Source organism: Anser cygnoides, chromosome 6 (genome assembly GCF_040182565.1).
Source record: "Anser cygnoides isolate HZ-2024a breed goose chromosome 6, Taihu_goose_T2T_genome, whole genome shotgun sequence".
NCBI lineage: Eukaryota > Metazoa > Chordata > Aves > Anseriformes > Anatidae > Anser > Anser cygnoides.
This window is the reverse complement of record NC_089878.1, coordinates 13914522-13936662: the sequence shown is the minus strand read 5'-3', so window position 1 is coordinate 13936662 and position 22141 is coordinate 13914522. Positions and strand designations below refer to the sequence as shown.

At 39.2% G+C, this 22141-nt stretch overlaps 2 protein-coding genes across 11 annotated transcripts in view; both read left to right on the top strand.

Annotated features, from left to right (window-relative positions):
• MPP4 (MAGUK p55 scaffold protein 4) overlaps nucleotides 1–4548 on the top strand; it is a 28606-nt gene extending 24058 nt beyond the window's left edge. For 8 of the 9 annotated variants that reach the window (XM_067000020.1, XM_067000019.1, XM_048047099.2 and 5 more), the window contains 5 exons: nucleotides 464–557; nucleotides 1381–1489; nucleotides 2416–2484; nucleotides 3154–3288; nucleotides 4122–4548. In XM_067000020.1, the coding sequence (XP_066856121.1) occupies nucleotides 464–557; nucleotides 1381–1489; nucleotides 2416–2484; nucleotides 3154–3288; nucleotides 4122–4313 (599 nt within the window). In that variant the 3' untranslated portion in view covers nucleotides 4314–4548. The remainder of the gene's footprint in view (nucleotides 1–463; nucleotides 558–1380; nucleotides 1490–2415; nucleotides 2485–3153; nucleotides 3289–4121) is intronic. The other variant, XM_048047095.2, reaches the window with a different exon arrangement.
• A 676-nt stretch (nucleotides 4549–5224) lies between these two features.
• TMEM237 (transmembrane protein 237) lies at nucleotides 5225–21288 on the top strand. 2 transcript variants are annotated; one of them, XM_048047106.2, is made up of 13 exons: nucleotides 5534–5578; nucleotides 8031–8062; nucleotides 9024–9034; nucleotides 9569–9625; nucleotides 11270–11383; nucleotides 11640–11754; nucleotides 12437–12597; nucleotides 13198–13321; nucleotides 14340–14531; nucleotides 15505–15578; nucleotides 16110–16203; nucleotides 16443–16564; nucleotides 18449–21288. In XM_048047106.2, exons 1-13 carry the CDS (start codon nucleotides 5549–5551, stop codon nucleotides 18514–18516), a joined length of 1194 nt encoding a protein of 397 aa, XP_047903063.1. In that variant the 5' UTR covers nucleotides 5534–5548; the 3' UTR covers nucleotides 18517–21288. The 2 variants fall into 2 exon arrangements, with proteins under 2 accessions (XP_047903061.1, XP_047903063.1); XM_048047104.2 differs by lacking the exon at nucleotides 9024–9034 and having other exon boundaries at nucleotides 5225–5578.
• Nucleotides 21289–22141: the final 853 nt, after the last annotated feature.

Genomic DNA, 22141 nt, shown 5'->3' with positions numbered 1-22141 from the left:
TCATAGAAACGGTCTCTACTTGCGGTTATTTTGTTCTTCATTTGGAAAACCAATCATGCAATATATGAATCTGAATCTCATGGAGAATTTAGGAATTCTATTATGCTTAGGATCTAAAAAATGAGTAAACTGTAAATGTGGGAAGGCTGGCAGAATGTTTCAGGACGAACTTGAGTTAGCTTTACTTCAAGAGGAAAAGCAATTGTGCGTACCAGTTCAAAAGCAGTTCTTGATTGGTTTGAGCCGCTGATATTCAGATTAAAACACTCTCCTTCCATTCAAGCACTTACTGTTGGGCAACCAGTAGCAGACAATGTTTTTACTCTAGACTAAAAAATGAAAACAACTAATTTTATTATTTATGTAAATATTGTTATATGTCTTCAAGAAAGCTGTCACATTTTCACTTACAATATTACAAGAACTTACTTGCAATTGATTTCCATCCCATCTCTACTTTCAGACACAACTCGTGTTCAGAAGAGTTATGAAATGAATGGTCGTGAATATCACTATGTATCAAAAGAAACTTTTGAAAACATGGTGTACAGCCACAGGTAACGAAGATAAATTACACTCTTGTTATTTAAACTATAATATGCTCCAAGGAAAGATGGTTTTGTAGTTAGGGCTTGGGTCTGGGCTCCTCTCTGTATGCTTGCCGTATGTTTGGTGTAAATTTTGGTCAAATTACTTGAGCCCGTTGTCTCAAACTCTTCAAGCAGTTGCAAATAAGCTCCTCTATAATCAATTTTGGAATCTTTCTAAAAGTGTGATCTCCACTACCGAGCTCATGTGATGTCATTTGTAAGTTAGGAGTCTAGCCCTTCTTAGAACTGGAGTTCTTTCTAAAACGGAAGAGTTCAGGCCTGTTCCTTACATACATCTCCACTGCAGAACCTTTGCAGTCATGACATCTTCATATAAGCACCTGAACTGTAAGGGCCAAACTTTCAGAACTGTCTGCTCCTTTGTATGCTTCAACGGTCTCTGTACTAAGACAGACCGACTTAGTACCAGAAGCTACAGTCCTTTAGCTGTGCAAAGTGCTTTGAGATCTTCCCATTTATGAAGTTATTAGTACTGTACCATTGTAAAGCCTTTTATACTAGAATCACAACCTCTGAACGCATCATTTGTAATAGCAAAAGAAGTAGAAAAATGCATGCTTTGAGATGTTCAGATCAGCTGTAATAGTCCTGATTTTGTGCCCAGTGTAGCAAGCAAGAGCAAGGGTGGAGGTTGTTCAGCAATGTTCCTTACATTTTATCATTACTCATTCTTGATCAGTGGATTAGATCTGAATGTTTTAACCTTAAATAGAACCTTTTTCAGACTCAAGCACTCTTTCATTTTCCTTCTTCCTCGCCACTGTTGCAGGATGCTGGAATATGGGGAATACAAAGGGTACCTGTATGGTACCAGTGTTGATGCAGTGCGAACAGTCCTTGATGAAGGGAAGATCTGTGTAATAGATTTAGAACCACAGGTGAGTTGTAAAGGGGTAGGGAATCTACAACTGGTATCTCCTGGAAGGAAAAAATAATTTTATATACACTCTTGAGCTACTGGAACACTCTTAGATGGTTTGTCTTGTATTTCATGTTAGCTTATGGTGCTCGTTAATAGTAGATCATTCTTTGCATGGGTCTTAGTGGTGGGGAAAAAATACTACAGCAACAGGTACATACAGATCTGCCTAATTCTCTTGTTTATTTGTTTCCAAGTCAACAGCTGCATTATCATTTGGAGTGATGCAGAAAAGTTTTCATACTTGCTTACAACAAGGATTATTCATTCATGTGGAAGCTCTTGCATGGTATTTCCTGTTTTTCCAAGGTCTGTTAGTTAAGAGCTCTGTGCTTCCATTAGCAATCTCCAAACACCCTTAGGAAAAGCAACAACTTAATCAAGCGAAAATAGGGAATTATATTATGCATTTCTTTCTCTTTGGAAGTAACTTAACAGCTGTGAGTAAGCTGCTGGTCCATGTAACCAAATAGCTCTACAAGAACTTCAAGGGAATGCTTGCTCCGTAGACTACAATTCATCTAAGGACCACAGTTTGCAGATGTTAACTGTTTGAGAAGGCGCATAAGACTTGTAGGATTTTGCTGGATGCAGCTTTAAACGTATCTGTTATTTTTATGTTTAGTACTTAGGAGCTGTTTAGGCTGCTGGGTTTGAGCATCACTTATAACGGAATGTAAAGAGATGACCACAACTCACTCGCTTCTAGAGACTTCCCTCTACTTACACAGAGCTAATCAGAGCCTTAGGTTAGCAATAGTTTGCGTTATTCTAAATAAAAGTTAAGTTACATCACCTGTGGGGGTATTATTCAAAATCCACATGGCTACAGGGGCAGATGAGGCCTCACTTCAGTCTTCATTTTGACTCTTAAACTGTCCATAGGTTTCTTCTGCTGCAGTTCCCGTAAACAAGAGGGAGGAGAAGGGAGAGAAGTCATCTTGTTGCTTGAACGTATGTGCCACTATCAGTTTTTAGGGTATGACTTTGGGGCAAGATTTAGTAAGGATATGAAGCAATGGCACGTTACTATTCTTTAGTAACTACCAGGAGGTAGGAGAATTACTGTGTACTTGCCTACTTGTATTTTAAATCTGACAGGTTGGCCAAGTTTACATGCTGCAATTTTTCTTTTTTTCTATCTTTTTTCTTTATTTCAGTTCCTTCCACTGCTTGCAGTGGAGTAGTTTCAAAATGCTTGCTAGCATCAGGGAATGTTACACAGCACAGAGATTACCAAAAGCAGGATATTTTCTTCTTCTGTGGAGTAAAGGTGTACTTTCTTACAGGTAGCTACCTGGTATTTTAAAGGGGGAAAAAAAAAGTCAGATTCCTCTTTAATGTTGTTGATTTGTTAGTGACAATGTCCAGACACTCATAGGCATTGAAAGCATCTCCTAATAAGGTTACCAAGCAGAATTAAATGACCAGTATGCTATAGTTGCTTAATAATGTCTGCTCCAGGGATTATTAGTGAGGTCATTTTCAAGTAGGTGTTCGTGGAAAAGATTACTGCTAGGTCTGGAGATAATAGTGCATTGTAAACAATTGGCTTTTTGGAGGAATAAAGCTGGGATGAATACACTTGAAATACTTTAACTTCTTTTTATTCTTAATTTGCAGGGCATCCAAATAGCCCGGACTCATGAATTGAAGCCATATATTATATTCATCAAGCCATCCAGCATAAGCTGCATGAGGCAAACTCGTAAAAATGCCAGGATCATTACAGATTATTATGTGAACATGAAATTCAAGGTGAGATTTGGAAATGGAAGAGACACAATTTACTACACTTTAGAACATAATGCATTCTACTATGTTGCTAGGTAACATCTTTTTTTTTAAAAAGTGTCTTGAGGATCATATCTAAGTTCTTTTTGTCATCTTATTTGCCTTTTGCTCTAAATTTTCTTTGAAGTAGAGGGGTTGTAATTTGTATGTAGGGTATTGAGGCATTTGCATCAAACGCCTTTAAACTAGGAGACTATTTGGTGTATTTTTTGTTTTAACTGACTTTTAACAAGACTTGACTCAACACATTTACTGTTTGCATTGAATTGTGTAGATGGAATGTACTTCATTTCAGTGATTTAATCAGATATTTTTTCCATGTTTTAAATATTTAATATATTGGTGTGGTATATATAGTAATGCTGTGTAGTGTATTGCAGTATTGATATCAATTCCACAGTGAGTTCTTTAGATAAAACACAAATCTTGCTTGTAGGAAATATGTAGCTTGTATTTACAGTGCGTCTAGTGCATTTGTCACCACTGTTTCCATGAAAATAATCCAGTTTAGGATCTTAAAATATTGGAGAAAGTGTATAACTGCATATGGAAAAAAATCATAATTGCAATGATGAAGAAACATGAAAGTTGGGGAAATAAAATATAAGAACATGGTGCTTTTGGGAGCAAATGGAACATGCTGAAACACAAGATAATTCATTGGGAAAGATATGGCAATTGACTGTTTCAGAGGCTTGGAGCCTCTTGTTTATGTGGCCCAAGGTGTTCTGCAGATGCCTTGCAAATATGTTTATCTACACGATCCTAGAGCTTTATGCATTTATTGTATGTCACAGGAAGAAGATTTACAGGAGATGGAGGATTCCGCTAAGAAAATGGAAGATCAGTTTGGTCAGTTTTTTGATCAAGTGATTGTGAATGACAATTTACAAGAAGCATCTGCGCAGCTGCTATCTGCAGTCCATCGTGCACAGGATGAGCCCCAGTGGGTCCCTGCAATGTGGATATGCTCAGATACTCAGCCATAATTCTGAGTGGCAGGCAGCTTCAAAAAGATTATAGCTTATGTTTTGCTTCACGAATAATCCTAATGTCAGGATTGTCAGAATTTGTATGCAAGGGATTTGGAAGAGGATTAGGAAAGAAGCTGCTACAGGAGATATAATTGTAGTGTGTTATAATTGTGTCCATTTTTGTACAAAAAAGGAAATGTTGCAAACTCTCAATTACAAGAATAAAGGAAAATATATTTTGTTGCCTGTATTCATATAATTTACTCATTCAAAACTATAGAAAAATCAAAAAATCATTTCCCTGCTTCCTTTTTATTAGAGTCACCCTGGTGTTGTCATACTTGTACATGCTGGAAGTCTTACTTATTTGGTCCAGAATATATTTTTTGAGCAAAGAGTATTATTTATAAAGGTATGTTTGCTACTTATCATATTTACTTTTTAAGACAGGAGGGTCATGGTCTCAGCCACAAGAAAAATGGCTGTAGAAACCAGTTATCCTCACACTACGTGTAGCATTTCTTCTGTCCCATCAGCTCAAGTGAGTAAAAACTGCCACAATCTCGATTTGTTAAAGAGGGACACAGACTCTGGAGCCCCTTTTTCCTTTTGCTTTAATCTAAAGCAGCACCGTCCCTTCATCAAAGGGTGCAGTGCTTATGGCAAACAAGTTTCTTATTATCTTCATCTCGCATTACAGGTATATTGCCCTCTGAAGGGGGGCCCAGCTCATGTTGCAGAAAATCCACACGAGCAAGTTTCACAGGCTAGAGAGACACTATTCACGTAGCAAGCCTACTCCCAACCACCTCTTGCAGCTGTCAGCATGTCTGCATGTTGTTAAGTCAGACCTAGCCCTCCTTGGTTAGAAGCAAACGTGGAAAGAGCAGAACAGAGCCCCCCCATCCCAAGGCTGTGGGGTAAGTACAGGCAGAGAGGGAAAGACTGGTGCCAGCTGTGCCGCTCAGCAACGGCGAGGCAGCTGTCCCTAACGCTGCACTTGTGGCGTTTATGCCCTGGGGTGGTTTTTTTCCCCCTTTAACTTCATTTCGCAAAGGGTGTCAGTGGCCCCACGGTGAGGGCAGCTCGGCACCCGTGTTTTCCCTGCTGTGCCGCAGGCTCCCCCCCTCCCAACCTGGGAAGCGAGGAGCGCCCGGCTCCGCGGCACGGGCGGGCCGAGGCGTGGCGGAAGCGAGCTCCGGCTCCTCCCCGCGGCGCCCGGGAGACCGGCGGCGGCGGCGCTCACGGCCATGGCGGCGCCACAGGCGGGCCCCGACCGGGTGAGGGCGCCGTGGGGCTGGGCCGGGCGCGGGGCGGCTCTGCCCGCGGCGGGGCTGCCGTGACTGCCTGGGAGGGCGGCTGGGGGCCGGGGCCTCGCCCTCCTCGTCCGCCTGAGTCCGCAGTGCTGCGGGGCCGGGAGCTCGCACCGGCGGCGGCTGGGTAGGGGCCGGCGGCGGCTGGGTAGGGGCCGGCCGCGGGCGGCAGCGGTGCCCGCCGGGACGCAGAGGCGGGAGGTGCGGTGCGGCGTCCCCGCTATGCCGCTGTCCCCCGCCCCCCCCATGCTCCTCGCCTTCGCTGAGGGCGAGCAAGGGCTTCCTTGTTGTTTTCGTGTTCTCCTTCGTACACGTTGGCAAAGAAAGGTGCGCAAAAAGCTTTAAACCCGTAAAGAGCGGTTAGGTGTTCTTAAACCTTCGAGTTTGAAGGATTGCCCCCTTGGTACCCCTGAGGAGAGCAGCTCCCCTCACCACACTCGCAGAGTAAATGCGTCTGCTTGGTGCCGTTTTACGTGAGGCGAACTTGAAAGTAAAGGTGTTTTTTGCTGTGCATCTCTGAACAGACCACCTGGGGAGCTGTGTAGATTTTTTTTTTTTCCTGAGTGAGAGTTCCCAGGCTTGTTGCCACCTGCCTGTGGCTCCAGCAAACCCAGGACTGCAGTGAGGCAGTGAGTGTGTGCTTTGTGGCAGGCTGGTCAGCAGCTCCCGTCAGTAACAAAACATCCCTGGAAACCTGCACCCAAACTCACCTTTTCTGTGGGGTTTGCAGTGAGTTCCTTCGGATTCTGAGAAACTGGAAACTTCAAGGAAATAAAGCTCTTATTTGTGTGGCAGAGTTGGGGACTTTCATACAGGTGGGACAGATGAGTATTAGCTGCTAGCTGCTTGCATGTGATTTCCTTTGTTGTCAGAAATAAATGATACAGAAATTCATTTTCAGTTGTTTTGCAGAAGGTAACCGAGTAGAGATACGCTACTGCACAGGCAGTGAATGCTGCATAAAAGCTGTCGGACTTTACTTTTTGAAAATATCAAATATTCTAAAGAATTCATAATCACTACCACAAAAAACTAGGAATCAGTAAAAGCAATGAGCTCTGAGCTTAAATGTTATCAATGTTTTTTCTCCCTTATTGTGTGCCTGTATGGTGAGAGCAGTGCTGGCCACTGCTGGATGCTGGTCAGGGTGTGCTGCTGCCTACCTGTGTGAGTAGCACTTGCTGTCAGTCTTCAGCATGGCCAAAATCCAGCTTAGAGACTGGAGGCTTAATCCTGCAAGTGATTCCTTACGCAAGGTGTTTCGTTTGTGTAAGGTAAGCAAACCTAGCAGCACTTGCTCACTTGAACCTTCACCAGCATATGGAATTGTGGCATTCAGTACAGGCACCATTTAGGACATTTTAGGACATCCTCTTGCTGCAATGGAGAACTCCCGGTGCAAACTGCAGTCATTTCAAACAGGAGTAGTACTGGACCCTAGCCTGGGGGCAGGAAGGTTCACATCCAGCTAATCCTGGCTTCTAGAAGCTTATTTTTAGTTCAGAATTAGCAGAGGTTCAGCGTGAGCAGCGTCAGGAGTAGAGAACTGTTCACAGTGCCTCTTGCAGGGAAGAGTTTCAGATGATATGGGGAAAAAACAAGTGGTAAGTTTCTGGATCCTTGAGTCTTGCCAGTTGTACAGTCTTTTTTATTTCTGGTATCAACTGAATTTTTGGAACGTGGGAAATACTTCTTCCTGTGTACCTCTTAAATATAATTATATAATGCAAAATCTGAAAGTACCTTCCTTTTCCTAGGTGAGGAGATCATCCAGCATAAGAGTTCTAGATTGTTAACAGGATATACTTGTTTTTAGTTATGTTTAACCTCTTGGTAAATATTTGCAAAGTTCATAAGTAATTTCTATAAATAAGATTATTTTATATTTTTTTCTTATAATTGAGTATTGTTCTGTTCTGAATTTACAACTTCATTAATAGAAAATACGCTGCTCGTGGTATACACTGTGCAAGTATATCAATTATATAAGTTATTGCAGTATTTTGTTATTTAAGTAGAATGACTGGCAAGCTGTACCGGCGAACACAGTGCCTTCTATGCACAATGAAAATTATTGGAGTGAGGTTGAAATGCAAGCTGCACCTTACACATAGCTTTTAGGTGAATGTCCCCAGTGCAGTGCCCATCAGAACTGTGGTAAGAACATGTTTTTCCTGTGTTAACGCTGTACACATCTATGAAACGTGTCCACCAGGAGTTTCTCACTATTTATGTATGTCTGTACCTGATTATGTATGAGGTGCTTAGAATCTGGTTTCAGAAGCATAGGTAGCAAAACACATTTAGTATGTTCAGACCGTATCTGGAAGGAGCTGTTTTCTGTGAAGTGGTTTAACAGGCGCTCAGAAAAGAGGTGGTTTCACACTGACAGAAGCTGACTTTTGTCTCTATCTTTCAGTGTCCCCCGCGCGCCCTCCCTCCAGTGCCAAGGTAAGATCAGGTCATTCTATGGAATTGGTCATGGTTCTGTACTGCTGTTTTTAAAGGTAATGAAATGGAGAAAAAGGATTTTAACAGGTATCTGCGTAGCCATAATGGCTTTAAAAATGCTTGCTTTTCTTGCTACTTTGTTGTTCCAGAATCCCTTACAAGGAATACAAAGCATTTTAAAGTTTTACAGAGGCTGAGAAAATTTACTGTATTATCTCATTTTTAATATTCAGAGAGGTAAACTCTTTAAAGAGATTTTGACAAATAGCAGCTTCAGTTTTATTTACATCTACTTCAGTGTTACTGATGTCCTTCAATTTCTTCTTCCTTAACTCGATCTTTGCTTTGTTTCATGTTCTGTAGTTTATTTAAATTACAAATCCTTCATAATAGGAATTTTTGAATTCAGACTAGGTGTTATCAAACAGGGTTATAGGCATCTATCACTTTTACGTAGTATAGGGAGAAATTTGGGATTTTTTTTCCAGCATCCTAATGGGCGATGCGTAAAGAAAGGCAATTAAATAGTTTTTTATGGTGTGGTATGTGAGATTCCTTCAAAGTACCATAAGGCAAATGTGATATTTTGACAATGTATAAAGACAGTGTGTTTTTAGTAATGTATGTGTTCAGATGTTTCATAACTTCTTTTGTTGGTTTGTTACATACCAAGCAGTAACGAGTTTTAATTATCCAGGTGATTACAGCTTCTAATCTGATCTACAGCTAGCCAACTGAGAAACTGTGCACAGTCAAAGTGTTGAGTCTTGATGATTGCTTTGTACACCTAACCCTGTTGTACACAATTGTTCATAAAAAGAAATAGGGATGAGGATAAGGAAATAAATAAAAAGTAGTGAGAATGTCAATCTCATGAATTGCAATTGATTCAAAACTAACTTTCTTCTTACCTTTGTTCCTTTTACACTGCTCTTCAACACCTTTCTTCTTAAATGTGAAGTGGAAACCAGGGTGAGTTATTCTGGCAAAAAAAGAGAATCGTAAACATCAATAGTTCCTTTTGGCATCACTGCATCCTCTCTTTAAAGATCGGTCCTTATGCTTTTCCTAAATTCAGGCTGATAATCATGTAGATTGCATGGATACCTGGACTACCACTGTGAGAATTATCTAGTACTCTGTTTTCGTTACTGATTTCTATTTCTACGTGGAATCAAGGTAACTGGAATGTCACTGTGCTCTAAACAAGAAGTTTATTCTTCAGAGCGTTATTCAGAATATTTCAGCTTTTCATATAACACGTGCATATGCATATTTAACCTCTCTCGCACTTAAGACAGATTTCCTATCTTGTTTTCCTACTATCTTCTATACCCTAACTGCTTGTGTAAATTGGTGAATTGTCATCTTATCTGTAAAAGGTAGAGGATGCCTTCACTTGTAAAAAGGACTACCTTTCTGAACTTGCAATAGTATGACTGTTAAAAAAGGGAAATGGAGGTTTCTCCATGCTGTGTAGCTAGACTTATGCTTTATGTTCTGCAGATGAAATTCCACTCAGTCGACCCAAAAAAAGAAAGCCCAAAGGAAAGACTCCATTAGGTAAGGTCCTGCCAAGACTGAAAACTGGATTTATTGTCCTGGGTGAGACCTACACTGTAGACAAGCTCTTGACAGATGCACGTTTTTCAGTCTTGTGCTGGTTTTGAATAGTGTTCTTCTCAGCTAATTTATAGTAATTGATTTTATGTTGTACGTCCGCGTTTTTTTTTGCCTACAGTGCTGTCTGTCTTTTTAGAACAAGTCTGTAATTCTAACAGAAGTAACTTCAATCCTTCTCTTTTTCCCTAGGTCCATTCTCAGTACTGCTAATAGAGCAAATTTTGATATTGAACTGAAAAAAAAAAAAAAAAAAGCTTTAATGTTTATTCCTCTTATTTTTTCCATTCTAACATTTTTTGATACTTCACTAGTCACTTCCATCTGTAAGCTGCTTTCAATGTTGAGTGTGTTAAGTGCTTGAATTTTTGAATGAATTTAAATGAAACTCATTTAACAAATTGTCTCAAGAAGTCCTAGGCCAAATAAAGTTACAAGTTGACTGTTCTATTATCTTCTGAGTGTTAAAAGTCTGAAATAAGACTAACACTAGAGCTTTGTATTTTTACAAGAAGTGGATCTGCTGAATAAAGATGTCCTTTTAAGCAAAATTACAAGTCTGATCTGTTTTGATAATGCAAAATGTTTTCATAGAATTTACTGAATTTCTTTAAATCAGTTGACTTGGGACCATGTGACGGTTTGATAAGTAAACCTTTATTTGATTAAAATGGTATGTAATGGCAGACTCATTATAAGACTCTTGCATGCAATAAGTAGAGCTGTTGCTAGCAGGGCTTCCCAACGATCAAGTTTTGTGATTTTTTTTTAGTAAGCTGAGTTATGGCCAGTTTACTTTGGCCATTACTTTGCTGGTTAATTTTGCATTTTAGCACAGTAAAACTCTATGAAAGGTGGGGAAACCTGTTGCTTGAAGTGAAAACAAGTAGATTGAGTTGTTATTGATAAAAACTGCAGTACTTGAAAGTACTATAAAAAGGCTTGTCTTTCTACATCAAATGATGCAAATTGATGCTACTGCTGCTAGAATATTTGATGAAATTTCATGTTAACCTCTCATGGAAATGTAGTTCCTCCAAAGCATAGTAATTCTTCTCTCAGGCTGGAGTAAACATTCTTCAGCATTGCTTTTTTTTCCTGCTCCTCCTGTATTCTAGGGCTGTTTGTTTAGCAATTAATTTGAATTTCCTTTTTTACACTAATTTGCCTTAATGTTTATCTGTCTGAGTGAATCAGCTTGTAACAAACTGTTAATTTTTCTGTCCTTTTCAGTATTATCTTTGCATATAGAAAGGAAGGTTATAGAGGAATTGCTCTTTCCAGCGTTAGATTCCATTCAGTCAGTCCTCAGTTATATACCCAAATTTGAATCATGCTACTTCTTGGATACTTATATTTCCTCCCGGCATGAAATTGTCAGGATGAAATGTGTTGTGTGTTTTCACTTTATATAATCTTATAACTGCATTTGCTTCCCAGCTCTTATATTTACTGGCCAATACATTTTCATCAGCTGTAAGCTGAGCAAGCATAGATATTCTGCACAATATAGCAAATAGCAACTTTTATTATGTGTTCTCAGTGTCTCTAAATTCAGGTTGCTGGAGCTTTTCTTATGCTTTTCAGATGGCATTGTCCAAGCAACTGTTCGTCGTCAGTCTGAAAGCAGTGAGCCCCTAACTCCTGAACCTCATGATGTCCCTCCTCAGAGGAAACGCAAAAAGAAGAAAGTGCCTCCTGGTATGTGAAACAACCGTAGACTGAAAAAAATCAGTGACAGAAATATGATTGGCCAATTTGCATTTTGGTGTAAAACATTTCAAATCAGATGCTCTTGTAACAGTTGGAGGTAATCTGAGTGAATGGTAGCTTAGAGTTTCAGTTTCTGTTTTTAGATTCTGTGTTTTATATAATAACTATTTATGCATTTAAGTGAATGTATTTCCAGTTCTATGAAAGCTATAAAATTGTCATGTGTCTTATTTTAAATCTTCAGATTCTGAGACCTCTTTTACCCAGCAGAATGTTGCATCCTTATTTCAGAATGGAAATGGCATGGATATTCCTGAAGCTGAAGAAACAGTGATCCGCAAACAGAGAAAAAGAACAAAGTGAGATGAAACTAGTATAGCTTATGATTTGATACAACTGCGATAGTGAAAATGGCTGATTAACATTTTACTGTGTCACATTACAAAAATGTCCATGATACCATTCAGCTTGTAAAATAAATTGTATTCATGCAGTCCCTTCCAGGGCTAGGATCTAACTTCCTTCACTTGTTTGATTTGTGCATGCCTGGGTGCAGTACAGTTCAGAATGCATTAGCTCAAGCCTAATGTTTCAGTCACATACCTGAAAAATTAGAATGTATAACTGCATACTTTCATATTTCCAATTTTTCTCTTAATTTGCTGAGAAACGACTGCTTTCATATCCGTCTTTTCTCCAAGAGCTATGAATTTAAAACATTTTATTCACCTTTCTACCACAAGCATCCATTCTCTTGGCCTTATATTTAGTTTGTATGTATTTTTTTTAACTGTTAATCTCTTGATAGGTATTTCTTCCCACCTTAGTGTTTTGACACAAGAAGGTATCTAAATCGAAAGAAAACCCCAAAAATTAAGGATTAGCTTTATGGTTTTAGTTAGCTAACTCCATGATAATTTTAATCCTTTTAATCTGTTCTTGTCAGTCAAGTTAGGCATGTTAAATGTTCATAGAAGTCTTCAGCATTTAAATTTTACTTCTTGTTCTTTTTCTGCTCCTTTGTATGTCCTGTGATAATAGGAAACCTCGGCCAGCAGAAATGCACTGTTCCAATGAACTGGAGGTGGAGGAGGAAGACATCATTGAAGATGAGCACAGAAAGAGCCCAGATCAGCAGCCTGTGTTTGCTGCTCCCACTGGAATTAGCCAGCCTGTTAGCAAGGTGTTTGTTGAAAAAAATCGTAAGTGTATCATGTGATTTAAGTAATTTAAGGAAATTCTTGCAATTAAAAAATATATAATTGTATTGAAAATCCAAGTATTGCACTAGTGGGAGGAATTTAAAAACTAAGTTTTCCAGGAAAAAAAAAATCTTTGTAAGTAAATACACATTATAATTATTCAACAGTGAATGTTAGTGTTGTTCTGCTGGCATGTTTAGTTGAATTTTTGAATTCTGTGGAAGAAAAAGGCTGTTTGATAGTACAGAACTGAGCTTATTTAACTTAATACTGTCACAGTATATTGAGGAGAAAGTATTTACTGTATTTCAAAAAATCATTCAACTAGAAGATTTTGTTTGTTTGTTTTGTAGCAGGGAACGCTAAGTAATTACACAAGGTGTGCTGCGCATTTGTAAATCCATAACCTGATCTATCAGGGTATATCACACTGACAAAGGCATACTGATACGAATGTAAGCTGACAGAGACTAGGAAGTGGGGAGAAGAAATCTGATGGAAATTTTGATACTTTTTCACAGGAGGAAGTTCAAGCATTAGTATAGAAATGATGGGTGAAGGTAACAGTAGTCTCTAAAATTAATTTCCTCATCCATCTAGGGCGTTTTCAAGCAGCTGACCGTGCAGAATTGATTAAAACCACTGAAAATATCAATGTACTTATGGATGTGAAAGCTTCGTGGACCACTAGAGATGTCGCCCTCTCAGTGCACCGAAGTTTCAGGTGATAGATTAACATTTTGATATAAATAAGCAGTATTTTTTTTCCTTCTTAAGAAGTTAGCTCCTTTTTCACATCATTGTGATATATCTTTATTTATTTTGAATATTTTTGATAGGTGGCGGTTGGGGATGCAACTGGTATAAGGCTTTTCAGTCCTTTAGCTTTTTTTCCTGACAATAATACCTGTTTCTAGTCAAGATGTCACATGTGAAATGCAACATGTAAAAAGAATAACAAGCTGGAGCCAACTAAGAAAGCTGTATTGCAAAGATTCAGAGAAAATCTGAATTGAAAGAGACTAATATGATAACAGAAATACTGGGGACCTACCAAAAAAAAAAAAGTTGTGAAATGAGATTCACCCATCAGCTACAATATGACCAGAATGAAAATAGATGCATTGAGATGGTTCCCAATGAAAAATCTTGGTTGGTGAAAAAGAGGGAGGAGTGGAACTGGACTGGGCATAAGTTTGCACACAGTAGCAAAAAATGAATTTTTATACAAGTGGTTGTGTTGTGATACAGAATGGGAAGATGACATCCATTTTCATATCTCTGGTGTCTTCTACTTGGAAACCTGTGCTTGCTTCTCAGCTTTTTGTTAGCAAGGAGGGTAATGACAGCTTGAGGAAATTCTGAAAAGGCTGACTCTCTCTCAAGGACTGATTAAGAAGTCTTGTGTAGGTGAAAGAGGCAGTGGTCTTGAGTAGCTACAGGTAAAATGGAAGCGTGTGTGGAGTGAAAGTATTTGACTCTTGGAGCAGTAAAAATGGGAACTAGCAATAGGATCAGTGAAAACTGTTTTTTCTTGGTTGACAGCTCAGGTGCCAGTGCAGCCTGTCAAGGGAGGAAGCGGAAGTCCCATCACATAGGATTTTTAAAACTAGATCAGAAAAAACACTCAGAAACAAGCTGTCATGGCAGCAGGGTTGAAAGGGTGGATTCATAGGCTTTTTGCATCTGTAGTTCTTTAATTCAAGGCATTAAACTTTTCTAATGTTCTTTTGTCCATTCAGGGTGATCGGACTCTTTACCCACGGCTTTCTTGCTGGGTATGCTGTATGGAACATCATTGTTATCTACATTTTGGCAGGAAATCAACTTTCCACAGTTTCTAACCTGCTCCAGCAGTATAAGACTCTAGCATACCCAGCTCAAAGTTTGTTCTACTTGTTGCTGTCTATCAGTACAGTCTCAGCCTTTGATAGGTAAAACCTGTTTGCATTTGAAAGGCATGTGTAACTTGTATGCAATATGCTCTTTCCTTCTTTGTCTGGCATATTTTGATCTGCTGTTGTTAATTTAATGTGATACACTTGGAGAATGATTTTACACATGGATGGCTGTATAGTTAAAAGGTGTGCTTTTGCATTCAGTCTTACGTTACTGATTTCTGTCCATTACCTGCTGACTTGTATCAATGTGCTTGTGCTGTCTGTGTAATCAGGAGGAGAACCAAATAGGAGAGCTGGTGGTTTTTGTGAGGCAGAGGGGTGGAGAACAACTACTGTTTCTGTCAGGTTACTTTTCATGTGAATCTATTCCCCGGCTAGGTTTGCAACATAGCATTATAAACAGTTTTCCCAGCTCAGCTGGGGTTTCTTGAGCCTTATGGCTCAAGAGTGGAAATGAACAGAAAGATGAACAAAGAGACCATAAACAGAGTAGTTTCATAGGTGTTTCTTTTAATGACAGGTTGTTACCAGGGCAGCATGGTAAGCCAGGGGAGGAGTCTGTTTTATGGAAAAAATTGTCTTTTTTTTCAATGAGTCGTGGCAGGGAGGAGGCCTGAGTTATTCCTATTTGGTCCTGTACCAGTGTAAGCTTTGCAAGCAGTTACATTAGCGTAACTGAGTTTGTTGTGGGGACACTGAAATGAATGCAAGGATTAGAGAGAGCGCAGATCTCTCCAGATTCTCCCTGTTCCAGAAATGACTGCAGTGAGAAAGCTACAAAACTCATGAAACATCCTCCTTAGTTTCAAACTTTCTTGGGTTGGCATAGTAAGGATCATTGCATGTGTGTGCAATATAGTTGTGTATTAAGACACGGTAAAAGAGACAGAAAAAGATATCTCAAAAAAAATTAAAAGAACAATAGAATACTGTTAGAGGAACAATATTATTATCTATTATTATCCTATTGGGCTGTGTTAATGAATTTTTTTTTTTTTGTAATCAGGATTGATTTGGCGAAAGCATCAGTTGCGCTGAGGGGTTTTCTTACCCTAGACCCAGCAGCAATAGCTTCATTCTGTAAGTATCCTGAAGTGGATAGGAAGTTGCTCAGAAGAGAAGGTAACTGGAGAAATCCTACATTCTATTTTCATTAATTTTTTCCTCCATGGTTATTTTCTGCTTTAGAGTAAGTGACTTGCTACGTAGTTGAAAATAGCATTCAAGGGCTGTGAACACTGCATATTTTTAAAGCATTTGCAATAGCATTAGTGGGACTATTACTGAGATGGTTCTTTTCCCACTTTTGAATACAGAACACAAATGTAGCAAAAAAACAAAATCACAAGATGACACCTTTGATGTAGCTGATAGATTGCAAAAGTGCAGAAACCAGACTTTAATGGGTCAAAATTCCCAGATTTGGGGAGAATGATGAAGAAGAGAGAATGAGTTAAAGGAGGCAGTATCATGTAAAGGAGGCAGTATTCATTTGGAAGCAGTGGAGTGAAAGGAAAGAAAATGTAGTGATAATTATCATGTCATGATAAGACAGCATTTTTTTGTTTTATTTTGCTTTATACCTGACATTACCAATTCCATTTCTTCCAGTGTACTTCACTGCTCTTATCTTATCCTTAAGTCAGCAGATGACATGTGACAGAATTAACCTCTACACACCACCTTCGGAAAATGGCAGCATCTGGTAGGAAACGTAATAAATTACTTCTGTGAGCTAATGGGGTTTCTTAGCTGAGTTGCTGTCTTTGGAATCCACTTTCCTTAACAGGCTTTTGTAATGAAAAACCATCAGGATGGTAGTAGTAGCTGTGTTTTTACACCTGGCTTAGCAAGTTGTTTTTTATGATACTCTGCTGAAATTATTATTGTAACACCTATGTACCGGTGTGTAACCTGACTAATTGGTTGATGTACTTTTCTCAGGATGGCAGGTACAGAGGAAGAAATTCTTCAGCCATGGATTGTGGTGAATCTGGTAGTGTCTATTCTAGTTGGGGCAAGTTGGATCTTCTTGTCTTACCGACCAGAGCTAGACCATAGTGAAGGTAGGAAATACTAATAGGCTAAATGTTGTTTGTTCGGGCTTTTATTGGCTGTGCTCTGCATTGGGCGTTCAGGACTAGTCCTGAGAAATGTTGTGACTGAGGAACTAGCAACATTTAAAACCAAGTGCATCTTAGGATGCTGATGTCTGTGTGTGATCTTCTAAAGAAGAAGCAGTTATTAAAAAGGAAAGAAAAACCTTGTTTGTCCTGGCTGATTTTTGGAACTTGAGAATATTTGTCTTTTCTTCTTAGAAAACTAATTTTAACAACAAAATGAATGTTTAAAATGTATCTATTCTGCTTCTGTTTTAGAAAATTCCCCAATGTTACTAATGCTCCTTTTGCAAATGCTGAGTGCATTTCGAGTTCACCTGTGTATTATTTTCAACAGAACAATGCAGTAGTTTTGGGAACTCCCAAGCTTTGAGAAGTAAAATTTGAGCTTGCAGAACAGGGCATCAAATGAGGAGTACTTGCGGTCATGGTTGGAGGAGGGGGCAAACAGGTCATCCCCTTTCTTAGAAGCAACTTTGCTACATGCTGAGCCTTCTTCCTTTTGTTGTTGGAGCTTGGATCCAAAAGGTGTATCATTACTAAGCTTTCCTATCAAATGCATGCAGCCTGTGACTTCAGTCTGTGCTGTACACACAAATTGTAAGTATTAGCTGTAAGTTAACTCATACCAAAGAGCATCACGAGTTGAAGCACAGATTTGTGTTTGGGAGGCCAAAGAAGATTAAACGTGCTTCTTCAGATTACTTTAGAATTTTAATTTACCAATTCTTTATTTCAGTTGGCACCAGTTACTCTCCTTATTTTTAATAACTCAATGACTTTTTTTTTTTTTAAACAGTCCTGGTTGGCAGCCTTTACAATCATTGGACATGAAATTTTTAATAGATGTCTAAATTGTATTTTAAGCCATTTAAAAATAATATAGACTTATTCAAGAATGGCAATGGCAAGATTTAGTCCAGTTTTTAATGAGATTTCAGATATTTACAGGTGCCAACAAAGATTAGAAAATCTGCTTCAGAAATTTCAAGAGCAAAACTCTGTTAGGATTTTTTCCTGTCAGAAATAGTAGAAAAATGTTAATCTACTAAGGATGGCATAGCAAAAAGAAGTCTGTGAATCTCACACTTGAGTGGATAAAACTGCACTGTTGCACGTGCAGATTTTTGTGTGATCTTACCATGTTGACAACTTGTTGGCAAACACAGCCTGGTCTATATGCTGAATGTGCTGTTAGCAAGCCAGAAGGGACACCCATGCTGAGGGCGCAGTACACATGTAAAGGAACCCAGAGAAGAGAAAACTGCCCTCAGCAGCACAGAACTCCACAAGGACTACCCCATCAGCTGCTTAGCATGACTAGCTGAATTTCTCCACAGTTCCTCACTGCTGACCTTAAGCAGTTTCCCGTGCCTGAACTACCTTGGTGACAACTAGCTGTGAGCAATAGCATTTATGATACTTTCTGTCCTGTGTTCTAGTGTTGCTAACTTAAGTTGGGATCCATAGGGCGTTTACATCCATAAATGAACGGGCTCTAAACGGAGATCTTCCTTCCTAGTTCTGACACTCTCTGAACTTCAAAAATCCCTCAGTCTACTTTCAGATATCAATTTATGTGTCCAGGCTGAATGCAGGATGATATTTCCTATGATCAGCTGCTAATGTCATCACTAATTCTGTTAATTAGGGGGAGCAAGAATAGTTTTCTAAAGACAGTGGTGGGTCTTCCCATTACTGAGTTGCTAATATTATGACTGGGAAGAAAAGCATGAAGTTTCAGGAAATTCCAGAGAAATTCTCTGGAATAATGAAATTATATCCAGGTAAAACTTTTTCAAGAAAAGCAAATTCTTTTCTCTCTTTTAGAACTGATGTTTCATGCTGAAATCGAGGAATTTCCCCAGGGAGATATCATACCCAGAGTCCAGCCATAGTGTGGAACACGCACCTTGTAGCTGTAACTAACTGATGGCTCAACACCTGCTGTATTGTAACCATGTATTATAACTTTCATAAAGCAAAAAATGTATTTTTGTACTGTATATTTGATGGATCTTTTATGTATGCTACTTTTTAAATATCCAAATGTGACTGAAAACTTTTATACTTCTGCTTTTTGTTTTATAAAGTAGATCAGTACATAAAGTAAAGGTGCTTTAGTAAATGTTGCTACCTAGACAGCCAAAGGAAATAGATGGAAACAGAAGATCCACTATTTAGTGCTTTTTTGACAGATATTTTTTTTGACTCGTTCTGATAGCAGTTGGGGTTAAAAAAAAAAAAAAAAAAGCTAAGAGTTAGCAAGCATAGTAAAATAATACTTGGTTTTAATTGTCATAAAAAGTATTTTCTAGACCTAGGGGATTGGATTGTCAGGGATTTTGCTATTTCCTTAAAAGAAAACAATTTATTCTTCCTCTTCTTCATTTAGTTCTCTTGACAGAGATCCTGATAATAACAAGTTATTTCAAGTTGATGTAGGTAAAGGAAACAAAAGTTTTTAATTTCACAGCATTTCAGTCAGCTAATGAATACTTAGATACAGGAGGGTGGTTTTGGTTTGCCAACAAGATGTGTGTCCTGTGATGTCTTGATAGTCAGGATGCATAACAATTACAAAAATGATTTCTCCTTATCTTGTATGGTACGAGCAATAGTGTTATTCATAGGTCTTTCTAAAGAAACTTGAATTTCACAGATGTTAAAAATGTTACTACTTCTACCTGTTTTGCTGGAAAATGATTTCTCCCCAAAGGATTTTTGTTGTTTTGTGTTAGGATGAAATTGGAAACTTCTCCTAAACTAAAATTACTAGGTGATGTTATTAAAGCAAGGCAAAAACCCTCCAGCAACCAATGTTCTGCATAGCGATGTAGTGGTAATAGTGGCAGTTGGTGGTTTTTGATGATGACAGCCAATGTTCTTTTTCTTCGGTATTAAAGTGGCAAAATGAAAGCATTGTAGATGTGAATAAATACAGATGTCTTGTAGGATGAAACAGTCTCCATAGTAGACATAGGCAAGAGCTAGTTTGAAATCTATTTCCTGAGAAAATGTCACACAAAACTAGTATTTTATAATAGTACTAATATTTTATTTAATGTGTTGAGTTTTGCATTATTTTATTTAATGTGTGTGTCTGAGATTTTTTTATACCCGTTGGCTGTATTCTAGGGCATTCACTTTGTTGTGGGAAGGAGACGTTAAAATTTTTTGTCAGTTGTCACAGTTCTTAAGTATTTTCGCAAAACTCTAGAGCTAAATTATAGCTGGCACTGCATTGTACATTAAAATGGAGAGATAGGTGCTGCTCCCTGCCACTGTAATACTGGAAGTTCTTGTGATTTGGCTGTAGGAGATAGGGGATGAAGCGCTACTTAGTGTTCCCACGTAGGTTTCCACCACGGTGGGAAATGCACATCACAGTTTCTTCAAATGTGGTGGAATTACTGAGCTCCTGAAGATTAGATTAATAATGGCTTTATTGTTAATGTCTGTGCTGATTGATGTTTGTCATCTTGGCATGATAAAAAGTGTGTTTTTCCCATAAAGTGTGTTTTTCCCATAAAGTGTGTAGATTAGACACAACAGTGTTAAGGGATCAAATCAGTGTAGGAAAGAAAATGAATAACATCACTGCTTGATTTAATTTCTGAAATTATTATAAGGAATTGGCCTCCTAAGTATCCCTTGAACAAAGCAACGTTAGCCGGGAGCCAGATTTGTTCTCATTGTGAAATAGTTTGTTTAGATGGTTGAGCAGGGATTAAATTATTTAACTTAATGAGATCAATATTTCAAACCAGGCTTGCCTTTCCAGTTTATATTTTTTGGAAGGCCTGAGTATAAACATAGATGAATGAATGAGGTTTGAGGTTTGCCATTTAAAATCACACTTAAGTAAATGGAGATTAATCACCTATTTTTCAAGGTACTTTTCATTTCATTAAGCCTCACAATGGAGTTTTGAGTTTTAACAGTGCTTTTTTTGTTGTTGTAGTTACTTGGAAAATTTTAGAACATTTTAAAGTTTACAGAATATGTGTTTAATTACAGAACATGCACTGTAGGAGCCTTAATTGAAATGCTTCTGTGCATTTCCATACCATTGTTTCTAATGGGGTATTTTTGTGTTGAAAAAATTGAAGAAATGTTAGTGCCAATTTCTTGGTTTTAAATATCTGAAACAAGTAAAGAACTGATCTAAACTCCTGTTAGAAACTATTGTACTACTGTGTACTGTTTCCAAATGATTAGTTTGTTTAAAATAAATCAGTATTTTTTCCTCAATGCAACATTATATATTGTATTAAAGCTCTGAAGATATGATAGGGGAAAATGTTTTTTTTCTTTAATTGTGGTGGTGATGATGTAAATAATGGTTTCCTTTTCTCTCCACCAGCCAGATTCCTGCTGTTGCACTGGTCTTTTGCACGATCAGAAGCGGTGCTGTGAAATCCTGAGAACTAGCAAGTAGGTTGACTGATGTGTTAGTTTCTGAAATGTGAATTTAATCAGCTACTAGGGCTGGTGTAGCCTAAAGCGGGGAGAACGAAGTGGGGCCTTTAACCGCCCAGCTCCTGCTTAGCAAGAGGCGGGAGCCGGCCCCTCGAGCCGAGGCCTTTGCTTCTCAAATGGCTTTTAAATGTAAATCTGAAATTTGAAATTTTGGTCCAAGAGCGCATTGGAATTTAAAATTTGGTTAAGTTCCCGTTGCTTGTTCCTTTACGTGTTGCTGTCTCAACTTGAAGCCAGGTGGCGTTAGTTTGAAAAGTAGAAGCAGCCCCCCCGCGGCTGCTGGGTACCGCTGAGGTGAACGCCGGGAGGGTAACGGCAGGGGGCGTCCCGCCAGCGCCTAACGGCTGTGGCGGCGGGGCCGCCATTTTGGGCTCTGCCAGAGGGAGGTGGCGGGGCTGCCTGCGGCTCCCCGGCGCTCTCCGTCTTGTCCTTCCTGCCCCGGGCAGCCATCACTGGAGCCCCTCATCTGCGGGCAGGAAGGGGCCGAGCCAGAAGGCTGCCCGTCGGCCTCCGAGGTGCGGGCGGTGCCACGGCAGGGGAGGAGCCGCCTCGACGAGCCGCGAGTATAACCGATTGATTACATTTGGGAATGATGATTTCTGCAGGGACCTGTTTAAACTTAGCATTCATGGCTCCATCCTATCACACATACCGGGGTAGGATTAATTATTTTAATTACTAAATGCTATTCTGCTACATAGTTATTACCTCAATTTTTTCAGTGATTTCTTTACTAACTCCTTAAATTTCTCCTGCACTGTTGCAGCAAATAATTTTTTCATAATATGCTTCGTACTTCAGCTCGGGGGTTGGGGTCAGCTCTGGGGTTGGAGCTCAGGGCAGCCTGACAGGCTCCCCATCACCACCCCTCTCTTCTGTCATTCTGCTGTGGCCTTTGACCACCTTTGCTGTCCCTCCACACACTGCTCCTGCCTTGAGGGTTTCCTGGGATTTGCTTTTCAGCCAGTCCCAGGGAAGTCTCCTGCCACCTGTATGCAGCACTGGGGTTCCCTGTTGTCATGTGTGCAAGGTCCCTGCTGC

What these genes read in the sequence shown, in the direction of transcription:
- TMEM237 (XM_048047104.2), top strand. Translation starts at nt 5,310, where the DNA reads ATGCCCTGGGGTGGTTTTTTTCCCCCTTTAACTTCATTTCGCAAAGGG. An exon ending in AAAGAAGAAAGTGCCTCCTG is followed by an intron (nt 11,384 to 11,639) that starts GTATGTGAAACA and finishes TTAAATCTTCAG; the next exon opens with ATTCTGAGACCTCTTTTACC. An exon ending in GGTGTTTGTTGAAAAAAATC is followed by an intron (nt 12,598 to 13,197) that starts GTAAGTGTATCA and finishes TCATCCATCTAG; the next exon opens with GGCGTTTTCAAGCAGCTGAC.